Source organism: Eucyclogobius newberryi, unplaced genomic scaffold, assembly GCF_026437365.1.
Source record: "Eucyclogobius newberryi isolate DKJ021-1_F unplaced genomic scaffold, fEucNew1.0.hap1 SCAF_18, whole genome shotgun sequence".
NCBI lineage: Eukaryota > Metazoa > Chordata > Actinopteri > Gobiiformes > Gobiidae > Eucyclogobius > Eucyclogobius newberryi.
The window spans coordinates 19,383,694-19,405,033 of record NW_027315812.1 but is presented as its reverse complement, the minus strand read 5'-3'; the positions used below and the strand labels follow the sequence as shown (position 1 = coordinate 19,405,033).

The window sequence follows — 21,340 nt, the reverse complement described above, 5'->3', positions numbered from 1 at the left end:
GAATTGAACTTATTGAATTCATCGACATAGATAAAAATGAAAATGTTTGACCGATGTGAAAACGATATAGTAAAATGTTATTGGCAAAGTGATGAAAGTGGCTTTCCCCTGTAAACAGCTTTTACTGTGCCTGCTACACACTGTGCGTCGTCTACACCTGCCAACTGAAGACAGTGTCCTCTTTTTTCCTTTGTTAAAATTAAATATTTGTAATCACCAGTTAAATGTGCTTCTTTACAGAAAAAAATGCATGTCTTGTGAGCTCATTGGATGTAACTATTGCATATTCTACTACCGGCACTGAGCGTAAAGTGCGCGTAAAACGTCCCGTCTTTTAACTTTATTGTAATTCAGCTTTTTAACCAAATCCACAGTCAGCACTCTTCCTATCTCTGGGATTGATGATGCAAAGAAGCCAATAGAAGCGTGGGGCCTGCTTCGTGGATTGTTGTTTGGTGAGTGGATGTTATTGGGGGGAAACGGGCCGCGTCCAATGAGCGACTCTCTGCCGCTTCACGTGACCGCCCCCTCCTCTTCCATTCATCAGGGCTGGACTGTGTTGTCTTTTCAATTCATTTATCTGCAGGAATGATTGCGACTATCAGTCTAGAGCTCACCGCCTTACTGAGGAGGTGAAAGTTGCGCCACAGGAAGATCAACCGCAAAAGACAATATCGCGTGTATACATGTTTACGCGCGCGTGCTGAAGACGCGGCACCAAGAACGGGGGGATTTTGCGAAGAGAAACAAGTCCAGAAGGAAAGCGGTGGATTTTGAAGAGATAGAGCGAGGGGCGGGGAGGAAGAATATCTGCGCGTGAGTTGTTGATTTCTGCTCTCAGTCGTTTTGGGCGAGTCGACACTGAAGATGCTCTTGGACGCAGGACCGCAGTATCCCGCGATAGGAGTCACTACTTTCGGCTCCTCGCGGCATCACTCAACAGGCGAAGTCACGGAGCGAGAAGTGGCGTTGGGCATCAACCCGTTCGCGGACGGGATGGGTGCCTTCAAAATCAACCACAGCTCACACGACTTGGGCTCAGGACAGACCGCGTTCTCGTCCCAGGCGCCCAGTTACGCCGCGTTAGGACACCATCACCACGCGACCCATGTTGGCTCCTACTCCACATTTAACTCCACACGGGACTTTCTGTTCAGAAATCGGGGGTTTGGAGACGCTGCGGGGGCACAGCACAGTTTGTTCGCTTCTGGAAGTTTTGCCGGGCCACATGGACACTCTGACGCGGCGGGGCACCTGCTCTTCCCCGGGCTACACGAGCAAGCGTCCTCGTCCAACGTGGTCAACAGCCAGATGCGCTTGGGCTTCTCGGGGGATGTGTACGGGAGGGCCGAGCAGTACGGCCATGTCACCAGCCCACGGTCCGACCATTACGCATCCACGCAACTGCACGGCTATGGCCCCATGAACATGAATATGGCCGCGGCGCACCACGGAGCCGGGGCCTTCTTCAGATACATGCGGCAGCCCATCAAACAGGAGCTCATCTGCAAATGGATAGAACCCGAGCAGCTGAGTAACCCCAAGAAGGCTTGCAACAAAACTTTCAGCACCATGCACGAGCTCGTCACACATTTAACGGTGGAGCACGTGGGGGGACCAGAGCAAACGAACCACGTCTGCTTCTGGGAGGAGTGCGCCCGAGAGGGGAAACCTTTCAAAGCCAAATACAAACTGGTCAATCACATCCGAGTGCACACGGGGGAGAAGCCGTTCCCGTGCCCGTTCCCCGGCTGTGGCAAAGTGTTTGCGCGCTCAGAAAACCTGAAAATCCACAAGAGGACACACACCGGTAAGGCTGTCATTTTATACATTCAGAATTATTGTTCATGTAAAAAGTGTGTTGTTGTAGATAAGCAAATATTTAAATCCACGTTTATAATTTTGTATAAATTGTATTCATTAATTTCGTATACATATTATTATGTTTGTATAGACAATATATATTTGCTAATTATTAGTGTGTATTTTCAATTATTTCGTGTCAAGTAAACTTTTGTGTTAATTTAATTGATGTGTAATACCAATATTATTTTAACGCATAACACTCGTAAAATGCCTTTCCTAAATCATTTTTATGTTTTAGGTGAGAAGCCATTCAAGTGTGAGTTTGAAGGCTGCGACAGACGATTTGCAAATAGCAGTGATCGGAAGAAACACATGCACGTGCACACGTCGGACAAACCATATTTGTGCAAAATGTGCGACAAATCCTACACACATCCCAGCTCTCTGCGGAAACACATGAAGGTAATTGCATTGTTTTTGACGTTGATCTTTTTTATATACTGTGTGTATTCAGAAATGCATGTGTTGTCACTAGTTCACTAATTTATTCCTTTCAAATCAGACAAGTTAATTTGCTCTGACACCCACTTTCTCTTTTTGCTTTGAACCGACAAATGAGATTAAGATCCAGATGATCTAAAAACCTTTGTCTTTTATCCGTGTATTTTATGACGTCCAAAATGACGCATATTTCCAGGGTTTAACATGTGCCTTGGTCTTTTCACGCAGGTCCACGAGGCGAATAACGCGGCCCAGCCCTCTCCTGCAGCCAGCTCAGGCTACGAGTCGTCCACACCGCCCACCATCGTCTCCCCGTCCACAGAGAACCAGAGCAGCAGCTCCATATCACCAGCAACGTCAGCAGTGCATCACACGAGCAGCCACAGCGCGCTCTCGTCTAATTTCAATGAATGGTACGTGTAAATATTTTAGAAAGAGACACTTGGAAACAAAAGACTGTTTTTTTAAAAGCCAGTGACATGGACTGAAAAACACACGGAGGCCCACGCGAATCTTTAATTCAGAGAAATGCATGGACAAAGGAGCCCCCTTTTCCTCCATATTCCTTTATTTTTACGCAAAGACTTGTCTAAACGCATGCTCTGTGCGCCTCCAGGCCTCAATTTTTTGTACATACGGATTTCACCAAGTTAAAATGTAATATTTTATTTTGTAAATATCACAGTTTAAGGGAATTTGTGAAAAATGTGGTCCCTAGATATATGGAAATGAAGATAAGAATATTGCGATGATTTGAAAAGAATGTTCTAGTTGTGTACCAAATGTGAATTATTCAGTATTGCTACAGTCTACACGTCGACCTAACCGACTCTTATTAGTATTAATGTGCTTTTGTAGCCTATTCAGTGCAACATTTTCGTCCAAGGTCCAGTTTGAGTAGCACAGTATTTGTTGTTATTTATGTCATGTCGATAAAAAGTCGTGTAGTGAAAGCCTGAAAACTTCCGTGTCAATCTGTTTATGTACGTGATAAATATAAACACAAAACTCTCTGTCAATTGTCTGAAAGGAAGTACTATTCCATGTAAGTAGCTCAATTTTCCATATTTATCCGCATGTAAAGGACGTGTTAGAAAATGATCGGTATTTATGGAGAAATGCGCTCGTATGTTAAATTTAGTTTACATAAAATGTTTGGATACATTTCGTACTATATTAAAGGATTAAAAAATCAGAATGCAATGCGTTGGAGGTTCATTTGTGAGAGCTAAACGGAAGTTGCGTTACATTTCTTTTTGTTTTTTGCATGTCGTGCGTAAAAGTGTCTGTTTTATGTTGTAGTAGGGGACAAGTCCAATGCCAAAGGTTGCACCACGTTCCAAGTTTAGTGACAGTAATATTAAGTATATCCACCCCATTGTGTTTATCCCAAATGAACAGTTCACACTTTGCCCTTCAGTGACGTGCAAATGAAATCGATTAATCACGCCGCTTGTTCCTCAATGTAAACCATGAAATGTTATGTTAGTTAATTGTTGAAAGGGAATCTAATTTTTAAATCTTGTTTTTGGTGCGGATTTTGGTTCCTTGTGTGGAGTGAGTCAGTGTTGGCCTCTTCATTGTTCCTGCTGCCGCGCGCTTGACCGCCCCATTAGGCAGAGATCACATCAGCAGCCGCCACTGATCACGCTTAACGCCGCGCACGATCTGTCAGTCTGGACGCACACGCACGAGGCCAGGACCAAACGACAATTTTGATAGCAAATGTACACACGCCAGCATGGGATCTATACGCGCGTGCGTCTGGCGGCGTGCGTGTGCGTGTCCCTCTTTTCTTTCTAAAATAAAAACAGCCACCATCTTAGATCGCACTGAAATGTATTCGTATTTTCTTTTTTCACGGACTATTACTTTTGGAGATAAATGAAAGATGGTAATAAAACGACTTTTTCGACTCTATTTAACACTGTCTGTATGAGCTTCCACTGCTGATGCTTCAATGCTATAGGCACACGTGCACGTACGCGCGTGCACCAATCTGAAGAGATATAGAAAGTGTTATAAGGCTGTGGGGGTGTCAAATTGGTTTGGATGTTGGACAATTGCGATGTTTAGGCGCCACTCGCATACATTATTAAAAACATAAAATATTCCATCACTGTAAACATTGAAGCAGAAAAAGTAAAATACATATTTGTGTAAACCGTGCAACTTACTAGTTTACACCAGAACTGAAAGTACGTTTTTGTTTTTCATTTCCCACGATCTTTTTAAACTTGTATTCGTGGCCAAAAGCAGCTGCGCCTTAACGTGGCACTTCACGCACTCAACCAGCCCCACGTTTAATTCACACTTCACGCTTGTGTCGCATTGCATTGCTTTAGTTTGTCACAAATATAAAACGCTCGTAAAAACGTAAAAGAAAAAAGACAAGAGCAGAAGACAGGTTGTATCTTGTGTCTCTCAGGCAGCGGTGATTCCACATCAAATAGCAGCAGCAGCAGCAGCAGCAGCAGCGTGGAGGCAAAAACACCCACTTTAGCATGTATTTACGCTCAAGTCTGGAAATGACAAACACTGGGAGAGACGCGTGAGGCGCAGGCGCTGCACTCATGAATATTTATCAGCAGCACTTGTGGCCAGTAAAGCGAGCCCGACGCCTATGTTACCAAGGTAGACAGCGGCGTGCATCACACATCAGGCCGAACAGAGGAGATGGCAGCTTGCCTCTGGTACGTTCGTATGATGAAATGGTTTAAAACAGATGCTAGGCGTGTTTTTTTTTGGCTGCGCTTGGTTCTTTTAACGACTTGGAGGATGTCTTATTCCCACATCGGCAAAATGATAGGCGTTTGGAATGGAAGGTGTGCAAATAAACGCGACATTTCAGTTGTAGAGAACACACAGACACACGCAAAGAGCCACGAGGAGAGCGGTTAGAAGCGCGCGCGCGGCTGCGGCCCGTGATGGATCAGGCGCACAATGCCAAAGGTTCTGATGTGATGCGCAGCTGTCGCGCGAACTATCGTCAAGTTCTCAGGCTGTTTTAACCATTAGATTGAAAGAAAACACACACGATTTCATAGACTTTATTTGTTGTTATAGATTTGAGGGAGTTGTATAAAACTTAAAAGCTACGTGCCACAGTTGCAAGTTATAAAATCTCTTGCACAATGGCGTCCCACGGTGTCCATCTGCTGCGCGTATAGAGCCGTACAGAAAAAAGGTCAAATTCAAGTCAAGTTTATTGCCGTGTAGACATTTCTAGGGGGGGGGGGGGAAACCTCTGCGATAGAAAGCCATTTGTGCTGGATATGCCTCCGTGACAGCTTTCTATTGGCAGCTTGTGTCTGTAATGAGAGCCATCCATCTGACACCGAGCATTTGCATAGCCACCAATCACATATTGATTCTACGCACATTTATTAATAATCTCTGCAAAGTAAGTGACCTGACCACGAGCAGCTAACTCAGCTGGACGTAATATATTGTGCATTTGTGCCAAACATTTCAATACAAAGACATTACAAAAACAACAACACCCTGATAATAATTCCAATAGTAGTTTACTTATTTACACTGTTTTATTCGGCCGTTTTGTTTGTGTGTAACGGTGCCATTAAACGAATCTTCGAATTTAATCCCTTTTTATACATTTATATCTCCCTTCCCACCCCCTCCCCACGTATAAAAGTCATGTTTTCACTTTCTGTCGTGGTCTCCTCTCTGCTTTTGTCTGACTCTCTTTCTATTTAAGCGCATGGCTGATTGGAACATCCGTCTCGTGTTTGTCCCCTCGCTGGCCTCGGATGCGCCTTCGTTATAGTGAAACATAGGCTCACGGTGACCTACGACGCATCAGTCCTATAGTGTGTGACACGCTATTAAGTGAAGAGAGCACTGGGGGGGGGGGGGGGGGGGGGGGGGGGGGTGGAGGCGCTGACATCGTGTTGTCGCGTCCCCTTTGACGTGTCGCTAAATGAGGCCACTCCAATTAGCTCTTTGCGACAGGGTGAGACTGCTGCACACCTTTACTGCCTCCCAGAGAGACCACAACAAAAACTAACAAATTCACGCGTAAATTTAATTATAAGTGTGTGTTTTTTTGTGTTTTTTTTTTTTTTAAGGCAGTGAAAATGAGAATAAAACGATCAAAAATGCAGCGTCCCGTTCAAAATCCAGTGTCCGTGTGCGGAAGTTGTTCTCCTACATTTTAGAATAATACAAATACAAACAAAAAACGAGCCAAACTTACAGATAAAACAGTCTGTTGGCTATAACTTTATTGCAAAACAGGCCAGACCTATTATTAAACATATGTCGTCGTATCCTATATCTTAATTCAGTTTGAATTATTCATTAATGACAACAATAATTGCATTTACATATTTGCTTCTCAACTGTTAGTTATCCCAAAGTGTCACTCTATAATGCGATTTCAATTACATTATTTTAAATTAAGAGTACCAGTGCCAGTATCTTTTATGGGCCGTGTTTTCTTGAAGCCCAGAATGACTTGTAAATGTCTCCGGGGGCTTGTGCTTGACTGTAGCCGGCTCAGGGCGCTGCATATGGGGCGTTAATGTAGTGTTGAGCCGGCAGAGGTCTCGTCGCTTTCAGAACAGCGAGGCGACATCTGCGGATCTGATGACTTCCATAATGACTCATTATTTTCGCAATGAGGATGTCCAGCCAAACGTAATCACTGACAGACTTCCACTTGAACATTCCGTGCCACCTTTTTATAAGCTCCGAAACACGACCATATGAACTCCTAATTGTGTTTAGTGGCATGTGGCATTTTAATTAAAGTGAGGTTGTATTACATTGTATTAAACGTTGCAGAAACAAAATACAGTATGGGGAAGTTTACATTCGATCAGATGACTTGCTGATAATGTTTGCTAAATTAAAAGCTGAATATGGTTATCAAAATAATTGTATCTCAAGTAATCACATTTTAATAGAAAGAAATATTGATTGCATTAAATTCCTAAGACATAACAGACTTCAGGGTTATGTTTATTTATTTGTTAATTTCTATTGTTTATAGAAAAAGGAAATAATGAGGTATTTTATCGTAATACTCTTAGACGTAAGGGTGCATGGGCTATGTTGACACACATGTATATCTCAATCATTTTTTGTATCTCAATACCGACGTCGGAGTAATCCCTCATTCGTCAAGAAGTGTTCCAGTGTAGAAAAAGATTCAGTTGTCATCCAGTCGTTTTTTTAAATAGATTCCAGATGACTACAACTGAATCTTTTTCTACAATCTCAATACAGATATTCAGATGATATTCAGACAATGTAATACAATGTGCTAAAACGTCACTGCAATGTCATGGTTAAGGTTCAAGTATTGCACAATGTGAATGGACCATAAAATCAACCACAAAAGGGCCAAAATATTACTTAATACTGTTGTTTGGTAGATTATTCCAGACTGTTTTGTTGCCTTTTGAGGTCATTTTTAATAGTTTTAATCATAGAAGATGAACTCAATATTTTAACTTTGATATCTCCAAAACAACAATTGCAATATCACAGTTTGTTTTACATATATCTCCCTCCTCTATTCCATCAGTTACTCTATTCATTACGTCACACCTGCAGATACAGGATATATTAAATTGTGGAACAAAAATTTGTCAGAAAACTCTTCATTTGCACTTGATCTTGGGCTTTGCTTAAAACTCATCATTGTTTTCCTGTTGGCCCCAAACTTAAGACCTTCAAACCTTCTGCAACGGCAATAAATACAGGTTGTTTTGCTTGCCCAGAATTTCAAGAGCATATATTTCAAACAGAAATACTTTCCATGTGTAAATCACTCGAATCACAAAAAAAAATGTGTGCAATGAAACAAAGCAGATTCATAATTCCCTTGCTTAGAATTGGCTTGTGCATGCAATTGCTACTCTCAATGTTAATATCCACACCATTCCCCCCCCCCCCCCCCCCCCCCCCCCCCCCCAGCAAACATTTGGCGCGTTGTAATTGTTTTGGCTCACTGTTGTTCGGTTTGATTCTGGTAATGATAGAGCATCCATCATCGGAGTCCACTGCGCAGTATGGCTGTAAATGTGGGCTTTGCTATAGGAGTGCAGTGTGCGGCAGATGTGCACGAGTTTAAGAAGGCAATAACGAAAGATAGGTGTGCGCACAATAAGACTAAACTAAAAGCACTTTCAAGGCTGCAGACATCCACAAAGGCGTTCAGCCCTATCTCGCAATGGTTGGGTTCAATGTAAACATGCGCTAGTTCAGGGTAAATACTCTTTCCATTGGCTTGTAAACCACTTTAATGATAGCAAATTGACACCATAATATTTAGTTTGATCTATAGATACATAAAATGGACACAAAAAATACCTCATCTCCCATTGGCACAGTAGCTTCTTCCTTGTGCGACTGTAATATCGTTTTTTTCCTTGACCTCCTGAAGCATACAGTCTGATGCAATGCTTCCTTACCTGGAATCTCTCTCAACAGTTAGTCATTTAGAATTTCCCTGGCAGTGCGGAAAGAGAGTGATTAAAAGTAAAAAAGCTGGCAAACAAAATGGGCTGGGTGGGATACCATCAGAGCCGCTCGCCTGGCACCGAACCTCCTTCAGCAGCTGCACCAGCGGGATGCAGGTGGAAATGCAACTTTTACCGGAGATTGAGCCAAGGCAGACCTGGCAACCCACAACCTGTGTGTGAGAGACACAATTTACAAACACAAACAGCATTGTAAATGTAAAAGCCCTGTTTTATGTTACGGTTCGATATTTGCATGACGTATTAACTGTAATAACAGATGAGAGAATGTACATACGTGTTTTTAAGTCATTTTGTACAAATAAATAGCGCATTGTTTTAGCTCAAATTCCCCCTTTTCTGTATTTTAATAGTCACTAATTTCATTTAAAAACATGTTTTTTATGAATATATAATTTACAAAGACTTTTAGGACAACTTTAATGTGTAATGGTACAACACAAAACCAAATAAATACAACCTTTTAATAAGCTTGCTGATAAAATCCAACATTTGACCCATTCATTTATTATTTTAGAGAACTGCAAACACTCTTTTGTCCACCTTGTCATGAGAGTTAAAGTATCACATTAGGTTTGACCCTTCTCAAAGCTAAAGGCATGACATTCAGGTGATAATGAATGCAAACATTACAGTTAGCATCCTATAATATGGACCATAACCTTTTGAACTTTCACAATAAAATGCCATTACGGTACCATATAACTGCACATTCTATTATTCCAAATGGCCTATTGCTCAGTCACCATTGATTGATAATGATTGTCCTAAATTCAGTTAGTCCAGGTGTGTGCCGCGGATTATTTTTCCACCCACTTCAATTAATCACTCATTAGCAGCGGTTTACACCTGCGATGCAAATTACACACTGACCACAGGCTGAACACGGGCTGAACACGGGCTGAACACGGACTGCCAAACCATGTAACAAAAAGGCTCATATAAATGTGATTTTGGGTTAGGTTTAGCTCGATTTTTGTTTTTCGGTTATTCTGATGATGATACTTATGCAATATTATGGAAATCTATCAGGGTTGAACGCAAATTTGCCTGTAAATGTAGTGCTTGAGGTTTGAATATTGCCCAAACATGAATTAACTGTATTGAAATTCAACAAAAGGGCAAAAATATCGCCTTAAACATACCTCAAAGGTTTCTGTTCTGTTTTACAATTTACAATTTACAATAAAAATATACATAGCAATTTGGACGACATGGTTATACAAATAAAACTGTGATTTCTTTCCTCTGATGATCTGATTTGCATATTCAGTTATTTTTTGTTCAAGCAGCTCCATAGTCAAACCTAGACACTTTTGCCCACGCCCTCTGAGTAAGTGACAGGTGGATTCAACCAATCACAGTGAAGAGTGAAGCAGCAATGAATTTAGTTTTAAATAACCTTTTAATAACGTATACAATATTAACTGAATTGTGATTAAATTGAAATTGAGATCTTGGCTCTTCAAAATCGTGAGTTATTTTTATTTTTTATTATTTGGTTGCATTCTGACCATCTCTTAACTAATACTTTAAAAATATTACATAATACTAGTTCTATACATAAATAAAATATAATACATGCATAAGGGAAAGACATTCAGAACAATAAGTGTCAATACAATGAACAGTCACAGGTTGAACTTTTTAAAAATGGTTTATTTTTAGATATATAATTAGCCATCATTAAATACACAGAAAAATCAAGAAATCCTGTATTTCATTTACTTTAGACAAGCGAGAAAATGTGCTGGTACTTACATGTACTCCGTCACTGCTCTAAAGAAGTGTTTGTCTGAAAGGGCAAATGAAACGCTCACTCATGTAAAAGGTCAAGCCACTTGAGACGATAAAAAGAAGCAGCTTCAGTTGATTTAATAAACGGAAAAGAAAATGGAATACTGTGTTGGTGAATGAGCAGCAGGAAGACACCGGGGACAGACAGCACCAAACAACTCCTCCCACAGCGGCAAAACAAACACAAGACTCAGCTTTAAATAGTGTAAATGTCTTTAAAATATAAAAATCAAAGGTTAGTAAATCTCATGAAAATATATTTAGCCACAATGGAACTTCTTGAGTTATAGTGATGCTCTATTTTACATGATATAGCGGTTCATTTAAACTAGAAACTGACAACGGAAATGAATTCCGTTCCAAACATTCTGAATTTCCAGTAAAAAAATAATTGTTGATTCCCATTTTTTCCATCCTGTTCAACTCACTTTCAAACTACCAGATATTTCCCCCCCAATATTAATACACAAATAATATATATATAAAATTCAAAACATAGAAGACCAGATAGTAATATACAAAATAGAAAGAACACAAGTTGCACAGAACATTTACAGAAACAAAATTGCAACACATTAAAGTCTAAATAGTTCATTTCCAAACTGAATCCATTTTTTTTTTTGTGTCCATTTTCCGTACGTCCATAATAACGTAGACTCAGTCCTTGATTGTTGGTGCAGCTTGTGTCATTGATTTTTTTGCGATTGAAGTTTTCCCTTTTATTGTATCTATGGCAGGAGTTTTAAGGCCCAAATGCATAGTTCTGAAATCAAATGAAATGGCAAAGTCAAAATTAGTCAGTAGCTATCTGTCGATTTCAGACCAATATTTCAGAGTAACAGGACAGTCTCAAAAACACAGAAATAGTCCTCCTGGCAACCACCCTTTCTCAAACAATCTGCATTTCCTTGTGAATATTGTGCACTTTGACATGGTGTGATGAGAAAACCAGCTATTTTTTACAAAGATCAAAAACAACCCTGCAATTTTGAGATTTTGCAAATCACTGCATTTCATTTTGACATTTAACAAAACCTCTATTTTCCTTTGGTGTTTAAAAGTCACATGATTTGCTTCAGGTTTGTTTGGGTGGCATATCGACTGCCCCCTGCTCTGATCCGCACACAGCAGTGGTCACTTTCTAATGGACAAGTGGCTCTTTCAAAACACAGCTGAACTCCCCCTGATGGTTGTTTCCAAACTTGTGCATTTGTCATCACCTCACACATAAGCAGCAGCGTGGTGCAACCTAATGGCCGTAACATTTATTGTCCGGCACGCATTATATCTACATGTTTTTCAATAATCATACCCGATCTTGTTTGGATTTTCTTTTCAGGAATAATTGGTAAAAAAAATAGGATAAATAAAAGCAATCTGACTCCCACTGTTAGATGCACTGTTTATACTTTGACTTTATGAATGGCGACAATCATAAACATAAAAAGCTGAAATTCTAAATATTATGCTTTTATATACTTCTATCAGATTTTGTAAAATGTGTTTACGTAATTTCTGTTATGTATCTCAACCCACTGTTATTGTGTATTGTAGTGGCTATAATAAATGTGATTACAAAAAAACATGAACCCCGCCTCTTGTTTACCTTGTGATCTTGTACAAAAGACGAGATTGAATCGGGATTACAGCGCGCCATAGAAACGCATGCTTAAAAATAGTGAGGCATCAAGCACTGCAAGTTAATTATAACCAATGGGGAGAACGGGGGATTAGTGTTGTGATCCGGTGCCTTGTTTAACAAAATGGCGATGTACGGAAAGGTTTGAACACGTTATCCCCGAGGATTACTGTGGAAGTACCGGGGCCCTTTGTTCTGGGAGCCGTCAGAGCAGGAGACACATCACACACCTGCTTATGTGCGTTACAAGAGCAGGATTAGAAGAGGCTGGAGTGGAGGCCGCAAATAACAGCATTGTATGAGCAGCCGCGGACACTGACGACACATTACTAACAGGTACTTGAGTCATATGTTAGGTAAAAGTACTATGCAGTAAAAGTACTTGCAGAAAGCGAGCAGATATGGGAACAAATCAATCTAAGAGACACCTGTCATGCTGCAATGTCAAATAAATATGGGATGGAGTGTCTGGAATGCCTGCCAATGTGGTCAGATTTGGATTTGGCTAGGTGTTTTTATTTTAAGTTTTTTTTTAAATTTTATTGTATTTCTGTTTCTATCATTTCTTTGTGATTTTAATGCATTTTTCCTGCTGTGTGAAGCACTTTGAATTGCCTTGTGTATGAAATGTGCTCTACAAATAAACTTGCCTTGCCTATGAATATTTGTTAAAAAAAGAAAGAAAATGTGATTGAAAATCATTTTGTGGTGCATTTTTTGTGTATTTTGTATTATTTAGTTTAATAGTTTTTAGTTTAATTTCAGTTCATTTTTTGGAAGAATTGACTGTTTAATCCACATTATTGTTCTTTGAATGTAGCTGAATTAGAAATAAAGCAGTTCAATCATAGAACTGGTACTCACATGGCCAAATATGTTCTTACAGGTTTGAGAAGAGGTTTGAAAATTAGTTTTTTCTCTTTTTTTTATACCATCTTCGACAGAAATAACAGTATAGTTAGTGGGGTTTGCTCAAGAAGAGATGGAATAATCTTTACTGCACTTAAAGATTTGGCTTTTGAAAACACAGCTAGACAAAGAGTAATTCATAAGCCTTCAACATATTCTTTCAAACAGCACTTATCTCTTCATAGTTGGCTACTCTACCAACCTCACGCTGACGACTGGGTTGTTGACCAAAAAGCTGACAGTCTGTGCAAGATGACATACATTTCACAAAGCAGCTTCTTCTAAAAGTCACCCCAGCCCCATGGCCACGTGCAGCGCTCCAATAAATCACTCAATCCTGACACTTTGCTGATGGAAAACCCGATCATTCATTATAGAACTCCTCTTTTACAAAACATATGTTTGCTCCAACATACAAAGTAACAGTCATCATTTCTGTCTATTCCACTTGACAACAAAAGTTTTTTTTTCTGTTTTTTTTCTGCTTCTTTTTTTTTGGCAATTAAGTTCATTCAAGTTAAGGATTGTTGCATGTGCAGATGGTTTGGGGAAGCATCAATCCTTGTCAGCACTGTAATAATGCAGACATTCCATACTGGGACACTTCATGAGGGGGAAAGGGGCGAAGGAGAAGGGGGAGTTCCCAAATCCAATAAAGCCTTGTGTTGTGCCGTTGGTCTGAGGAGCAGCTCCCCGGTGAGGATGCAGTGGGAATGAAATTACCCTCACCCCCTGGTCTCACACCTCCATAAATGTTCTTTGGCCTTATCAAATAAATTTCATATGTAACGTGATCAAATATTTATGCTTGACTTTTTAAACACATTTGTACTTGTTATGGAAATCGGTGCGTCGCAACACAATTACGCTTTGACATACGCTACGTCTCTATTTGCATTTTCTCTGGAAGCTATCTCCTGCTCTGTTCTTTCATCGGCAGAACAATACAAACTGATTCCAAAGCTGTAAAAAAAAAACAAAAAAAAAAACGCTGGCCCGCCATCGGACCTCTACAGCGCCTCCCCTTGGCTCGCCGTCCCAGGCCGATGTTGACTCCACATGTACTGGGAAACACATGGAACGTATTGGTGTGGGCCCGAGACATGGGAGAGAGTATGATAAGACTGGATGCCCTTCATCTCTCCCTCTGAATACAGGCCTAAGTCAATTTTACTCCCAGCGTGAGCCCTTCTCCGGCCCAAGTTTTTGAGTAAATCCAATCAGCTGTCCACAGGATTGAGATGTAGCGTGTCACCGATGACACAGTGCGCTCTACAGCTCAGATGCACGCTGGAATTTTTAATAAGGTGCTGCAATACAAGCTGTGTCTATGAGAAGCAACATTTAAGGCAGGTTTGACTCAAAACTAAGTGAACCGAAAGTGGTAGGCTAGTCATTCAGCTAGTTTTATATAGTATTATTTAGTATTAAAAGTAAAGTAGTATTTATTAAACTTGTATTATTGTTCAGTATTGTAAGCAAAAACGTACCTATTTCTAAAAATGCATATGAACAGAAATGATATCACTGGCAAGAAAATATTTGGTAAATAACTACACTTTTAATAGCCTTAACAAAACATGAATTTATAATGCAGACATTGTTTGTTCATTAAGAATGCTTAACACCTAAGTAGTAGTTGCTAAGCCTGAATCATTCCTAAGCCGAGACACTACAGGTGAAAGCGAAAATGTAAATATGTCAATTTGAAACTTCTCCTGCAGTATCTTCACAGAAATGTAAATATTGTATTACAAGTTTTTCATCATATAGAAATAATCCTTTTTTTATATCCCATTTGGGATATTTCAATCAGATAAATGGAGAGAGTCAGGTTTAAATTTATTGGTTCATTCTGTTGAAATATTAGATAGAAAAAAAGTATAAATGAGGATTTGGATATATTATTTAGTTTTTGAGTAAACTCTTATCTGACTTAAAGAATTATATATATATAGATATTATGTACTACCCTCCCTCAAAAATGTATGAGTTTGTCAAAAGTGATTAGTGTTTAGGTGCTACTTTAAAGGGAGATCTTTATGTCCATATGAAATGAAATATATGTTAAGAGAGAGAGTCATCATAAAATAAACATACGCTCAGCACAGACGTGTGCAGTTTGCAGAAAGCGAGTAGATATGGGAACAAATCAATCTAAAAGTGATGTGTCCATCCCTGAGACACCTGTCATGATATAATGTCAAATAAATATGGGAAGGAGTGTCTGGAATGCCTGCCAATGTGGTCCGATAAATTTGGATTTGGCTAGGTGTTTTTATTTTTATTTAGTTAATTTTATTGTATTTCTGTTTCTGTCATTTCTTTGTGATTTTAATGCATTTTTCCTGTTGTGTGAAGCACTTTGAATTGCCTTGTGTATGAAATGTGCTCTACAAATAAACTTGCCTTGCCTTAAGGAAACATCATCAATCAATCATTCATTTATGAAAAATGTATTTTCTTTAAGTACTTTAAAACCCAGAACCTGTCAGAAGTCTAACCACAGCAGTAATATTTGAGAGAAGCCTGAAATATGAACCAATAAAAGAGTCACAAGTGTTTCAGAAAATGTTTTTATTGGTCAAAACGTGAAGGTTATCAGGTTTTCAATCTAATAAGACCAGCTATGTTTTGTAAGAAGCATTGTATTAAGTTAACAATTGCTGCCTTTTGCAATTTTACTGTTCAAAAAACACAAATTGATTAACTTTGCCGCCGTAGTGTTGGGCGACTCTCCATATTCCAATTATTGACATCATAATTTAGACGGTCAGCAGCGTTCTCTACAGCTGGCAATGACACACGCTAATACATCACAGCTCTGACAAAAGTATAGCATGTGTATTTATAGTTTTATGCTGGTGTTTTGACTGTGGCCATCAGAAACACACATTAGCGCGGGGTTTAGCATGGCACCGCTCGAGCGCTTTGGCATTGCAGCGTGGCATGAAATATCTCAGTCTGCCAGGTGCAAGCTTTCCAAATCCCACTTTCTCCAAATGTGCAGCAACACATGTGACAGCGGCTCGACAGCACTGCTCCCCCAGCACCTGGACACAAATGTGGAGAGTTGGCTCCAAATGTACTCGAGTAACTTGAAAATGATGAAAAAACAGCTCTTTATTTCACTGTATTAAACTTTTCATTTATGTTTATTCTTTCACTAATGAACTGAAAGCAACATGTTCACCAAAATCATTACTCGAGTAAAAATAGGCCATAAAAAATCTACTTAAGTATAATTTCTGAAGTAAAAGTGTGCCGGTACTTTAATAGTAATAGTAATAGTGTCTAGAATTGGAGAGCTGTTGTGTTACATGTAGTAGTAGAGTATTTTTAGAATGTCACCATGAACATATTAGAACATAACGCCTCAAACCATGTGAAAAGTACTTTTTACTTCTCAGTCCAGTTGAAAAGTATAGAGCTGTAAAAAGTGCAGACACCCAGATGTAGTGAAGTAAAAAGTATCCAAGTATATACCTAAATATTGTATTCTTATCACCTCTGGCGTTAAAAAACCTATCTCCATGGATACGAGGAGGCCAAGTTACATTTGTGTAGCGGTGACCTCACAGCAAGATTGTATATTTTCTAGGTATTTCAGCACAATAAAAGCTCTAATTAAATAAATCCAAGATAGATATGTTAAGTTTACTCACGTCAACAAACTTTATATATTTTCACTGCAGGTTTTACATGTTTTATTATATTTTTATTGTATTTTACACCTTATTCTTTATGATTGTATTTTACTGTTCATTGGTTTATGTTGCACCCACAGCAAATTGTGAATTTTGATCCCTGTCAATGACAACAAAACCTCTACATCTGATTCTAATGCCATACTCTGGAACATTCTCAGCTAAACAACACCATCTCCTTGCCAATGACCTTTGGCTACTACAAAAAAATATAAATCTGAAGTAACAGTAACATTTTTGGCTGCTTTGTCCACCTCTGCCCTCTCAGATAACCACGTTCTTTTCTGGCTGTCTCCCCCCTCTCGTCTCCTCCTCCCTCATCTTTGTGATTGGCCCCACTCCACGCTCATTAGCATGTCCCATTATCTTTTGGAAAAAATTGGGGGGAATGTTTCCAGTAGCTGCCATTCCAATTATTCCCTTAGACAACACGGCTCGCGACTTACAAGTTCCTGGAAGAGCTTCAGCTTTTTGTCAAGGTCCTCAGTTCAGCGTGTCGATTTTTCAAGGGCATGTGCTCCCGAGCCGGCCCGAGCGAGAACCCGAGCGACCAATGGGAGAGGCGGGGGTCTGGTGTGAGAGGGTGGGTAGGTGGGGGGGGGGAGCTATGGAGCAAGCTGCAATAATCCACCTAGAATTTGTTGAATCAAATCCTTGCACCTGGATGTAATTGTCCTGCCGCTGTGCTGGGACTTGCCGCTGCCGCAAAGAGACAAAATTAGTGGGCCCCAAAATGGCCGACCTGTCAAGACGCACCACCTCACCTGGTATCATCATCATCTTCTTCTTCTTCTTTTTCTCCCCCTTCCTTCTCCAGACAAAGCGCCGATCCCCGCTCACATCGCCGGTTGGTTAATGATGATTTTGTTTACAAGCTGCGGGTAAATAACGCCGCTCCGAATTTGTGGAGAGGATGAAATCAAGCTCGGCGCAACGGAAAACAATACAGGCGTTTGTTAGAGAGAAGTGAATCGCCACGAGTAAATTGAATGCAAATGCGCGGTAGTTAAAGTCTTTGTGAGGAGCTAGGTGCGTTCTATAGTCGACAAAGTGCGCTTCTGGCTTTGATAAATACGACAAAATGTAGTGAAGTTTGAAGAAGGAGGAAGAGAAGTGCTGATCAAAACAACAGTTTGTCAAATCAACTTTAATCAGCTTTTAACAGCTTTTCCTCATCATTTGTTGTTACTCAAAGTTGTAATTTGATTGATTCATGCGTGTTTGAGTTATTGTCCTGTAACTGAGGCTCGAGTGCTTAGAAAAATCCTGTTTTCACCCTCTATCCCCGCCCACATACCTGTACTTAGTTTTGGAAAAATGGAACTCAGCGTGACATGTGTTTGGGACTAAATTGTCACTTTTCCAAAATTAAAACATGTTTATGATCATTTCCGTGTTATAGTGAACTGTCCGTGTGAAGTTTTGAACAGGAAGTCAATGGACCTGTTTCTATTATAAGGCAGTTTGTTTGCAATGAACAACATGTAAAAGAATGATCTATGTTTATTATGGTTTATTGTTGTATTGTCTCCTTTAAATCTCCTGAAATTCAGTTTATTCCAGCAGAGGTTGACACAATGCACATATTTGGTTGTTATCACTTCGGTGTCATGGGTTTACCTCCTTTTTGAACATTTGCTAATTGTCTCTTCCCATTTCACACTGTCTCAAAAAAAAAAAGTAAACCAGGTCAGCAGTAATAACTCGCCTGTTTTTATGATTTCAGGGTTCTTATCATCATCTACAATGTACGATCACTTAATGGATTGAGTAGGTGACAATCTAAGGTATAAAACAGGACATGCTAATGCTGATTTGTAAACTAAAATACAAAAAAAAACAAAAAAAAACTAATATGCACTTTTTAGTCAGTTCAGCCAGAGTCAAACTTACTGCTTAAATTACGAGATAGGGCCAGCTCTCTTTGTGTGTTTTCCTTTTCTTTGTTGAAGGCTTTTCTTAAACTCAGATCGTTCCTTTACAGCTTCACAGCAAACAAAAGATACGAGCATGTAGTCATATTAATACGGCCTGTAATCATAGCTTCATTTTAATTGCCTCTCGTGTGAGATAAAGCTCCGCAGTGTTACAAAGTCACTTAAAGGGGATTTGCGCGGGCTGATTCTGCAGGGGCAATGCAATCACATTCATTCCTAACTAAATAATGCAGTTTACAGAGATGGCAGCGATAAAGAATTATAGCGGTGGGGGGTCTGGACAATAACGAATAACACTGATGAATCTGGAGCAAGATAGAATCAGGCCTTAGCATCCCTTTAAGAATATTAATAAAATGCCCTCTATTTATATCCCTTCATAAATCCTGCATTATGCTAACTTTATGGTATTAATTTACTGCTGTGACAATTATGTTATTGTGTAAAAAAGAAACATCTTAGTAATCTTAGTCGTAAAACAGTACATCCATATAATGTATTTATTCTTTGGCAATTTGTTTGGCTATTATTACTTACTTTTTTTATGGAGCATCTGCCACCTGCTTGTCTCCCAGTATTGCATTAAATTTCTCTATATCCATGGAAACAAGCAGGTGACACCACAAGGTCAAGTTACAGGTCAGATCTGTGGCGAGGTGACCCCACTGTATGTTTTTCGCTGCATTATTCTGGAATAAAAACACATGTAATTGAATGAATAGTAGTTAAATGTTATAATGTGGAACCTTGTAGGCAGTGCAATAACATATCAGTGTGTTATTGTGCACCTTTAACGATTCCAGCAAAGTGTATTTGATTATATTACATCCTTGGATATTTTAATGCTTTAATAATAAAATATAAAGATGGAAAAGTGTTCAATTGAGCAGTATTTGTGTGTTTTGTGTGGTCCAGTGTGGTAGACTGCGGTCAGTGTTTGAGTGTATAATGGTTTCTGGGCAAAGCTGTGTCATTATGAATGTTTTCACGAGGAGAAATGAGAAGCAAGTTTGGCAAAGCTATTGTTTTCCAGCGAAATATTAGAAGCCCAGTTGTGTCCATTCAATACGTTTATTTCGAAGTAAATGACCTGTTCTGAAACTCTGTATTCAGCTTGCAAAACAGTTTTTAGATCTTATTTTGTCTTAACATCTTAGCCATCATTTTCCAAGCTATTTTTACAACATATTAAGAACGTAAAAAGTCACCTCATTTGACTTCCATTTTCTCTTTTAACCATTTTAAGCAAGATAAATTGGAGTAGAATTAAAATGGGATTCAAACGGTCACAATTAGAACATCACAAAGGCTGTAATTATTTATGTTGATATCATTTTCACATTCAATAGACAAATCTGGCAACACTATAGTTTAGAAGTGAAATGCATGTGATTATTATCTCTCATTCATGACATATAAAACATCTTCAGTGACAGTGAAAGAAGAGCAATCTTTTGTTATACTTACTTAACAAACATTACACATTTAATAAAACATACATTTATATATTGCATACAGATAGCATTATTTTGACTATTTCCTTAGTTGAATCAGTATTTTATTTTATTTGTATGTATTATTATGAGGTTTTGTGTCAGTTATATAATTTTCATATTTTTTTAGTCTCTGTGTAATTATTAATATTATTTTTTTTAAACTGTGACTAACATAAATCACAAATCTAATCACGTCACTACAATTACAATTATATTTGCACAAAACCTGGCAGCCCTTGTATGTATCTGTTACTGTTCCTTTATTTATTCTGGTATTACACATTAAACCAAACCACAAAGTCCAGTTCCTCTCATCCAGGATTACGGTAAAGAGTGTTTTTCGGTTAACCCATCGATCAGGCCCGGTCCCGTGGTGCACCTGCCTGCTGAGAGGCCGTCCCTGGGGAGCGTCCCGTAGACAGCGTGGGCCAGTGCGGGCTAATGGCTGGATCAGGTGACAGGTGTGCCCCAGAAGTTCCAGCGCCACCTGCACACTGGACACGGCATAAACGCCCTAACCGCTGCGCGCGATGTGGAAGCGTCAGACACACCTGCAACAGCAAGAATGAAATGCTAAATGGATCTGTCGCCCGTTTCAACACTTTCATTTGTTGGTGAGTACATATCAGTGTGTGTTATTCAGTGCTGCAGCTACAAAGTTTAAGGATATACAGTTATAAATGACCCCGATTTTTAAATAATAACCGAGACATTCTTAAAGTAGAGCAAAAGAGTTAAATGAACAGTATGGGTAAAAGAAATGAGCAAACAGTTCTGACTTTTCTGGTGGAGCCTTCCGTCACCTGTCTCATGTTGTACAGTGTGGAATCAAACGTAAGCCAAAGCTGTTCAGCAAAGAGAGACATATTATACTTTTTTCCCAGTTACTTCACTAGCAAGGACTTCAACTCTGCTAGGCTCCCGGGCTTCGATACCCCCATCTAGGAGATAAATTAGAAGAATGAGAAGAATTAAAAAAGGGTCGGAGGGAGGGGCACGAAGTCACAAACACTGATGTGTGTGACCTTTATGCTTAAAT

General features: G+C 39.5%; 2 protein-coding genes across 2 annotated transcripts in view; both read left to right on the top strand.

The window, feature by feature from the left end:
• gyg1b (glycogenin 1b) overlaps positions 1-21,340 on the top strand; it is a 213,020-nt gene that overhangs the window by 55,049 nt on the left and 136,631 nt on the right. The gene's annotated exons all lie outside the window — the stretch shown is intronic.
• On the top strand, positions 324-3,260 carry zic1 (zic family member 1 (odd-paired homolog, Drosophila)). The gene is made up of 3 exons (XM_072450907.1): positions 324-1,810; positions 2,105-2,268; positions 2,536-3,260. Exons 1-3 carry the CDS (start codon positions 868-870, stop codon positions 2,728-2,730), a joined length of 1,302 nt encoding a protein of 433 aa, XP_072307008.1. The 5' UTR covers positions 324-867; the 3' UTR covers positions 2,731-3,260.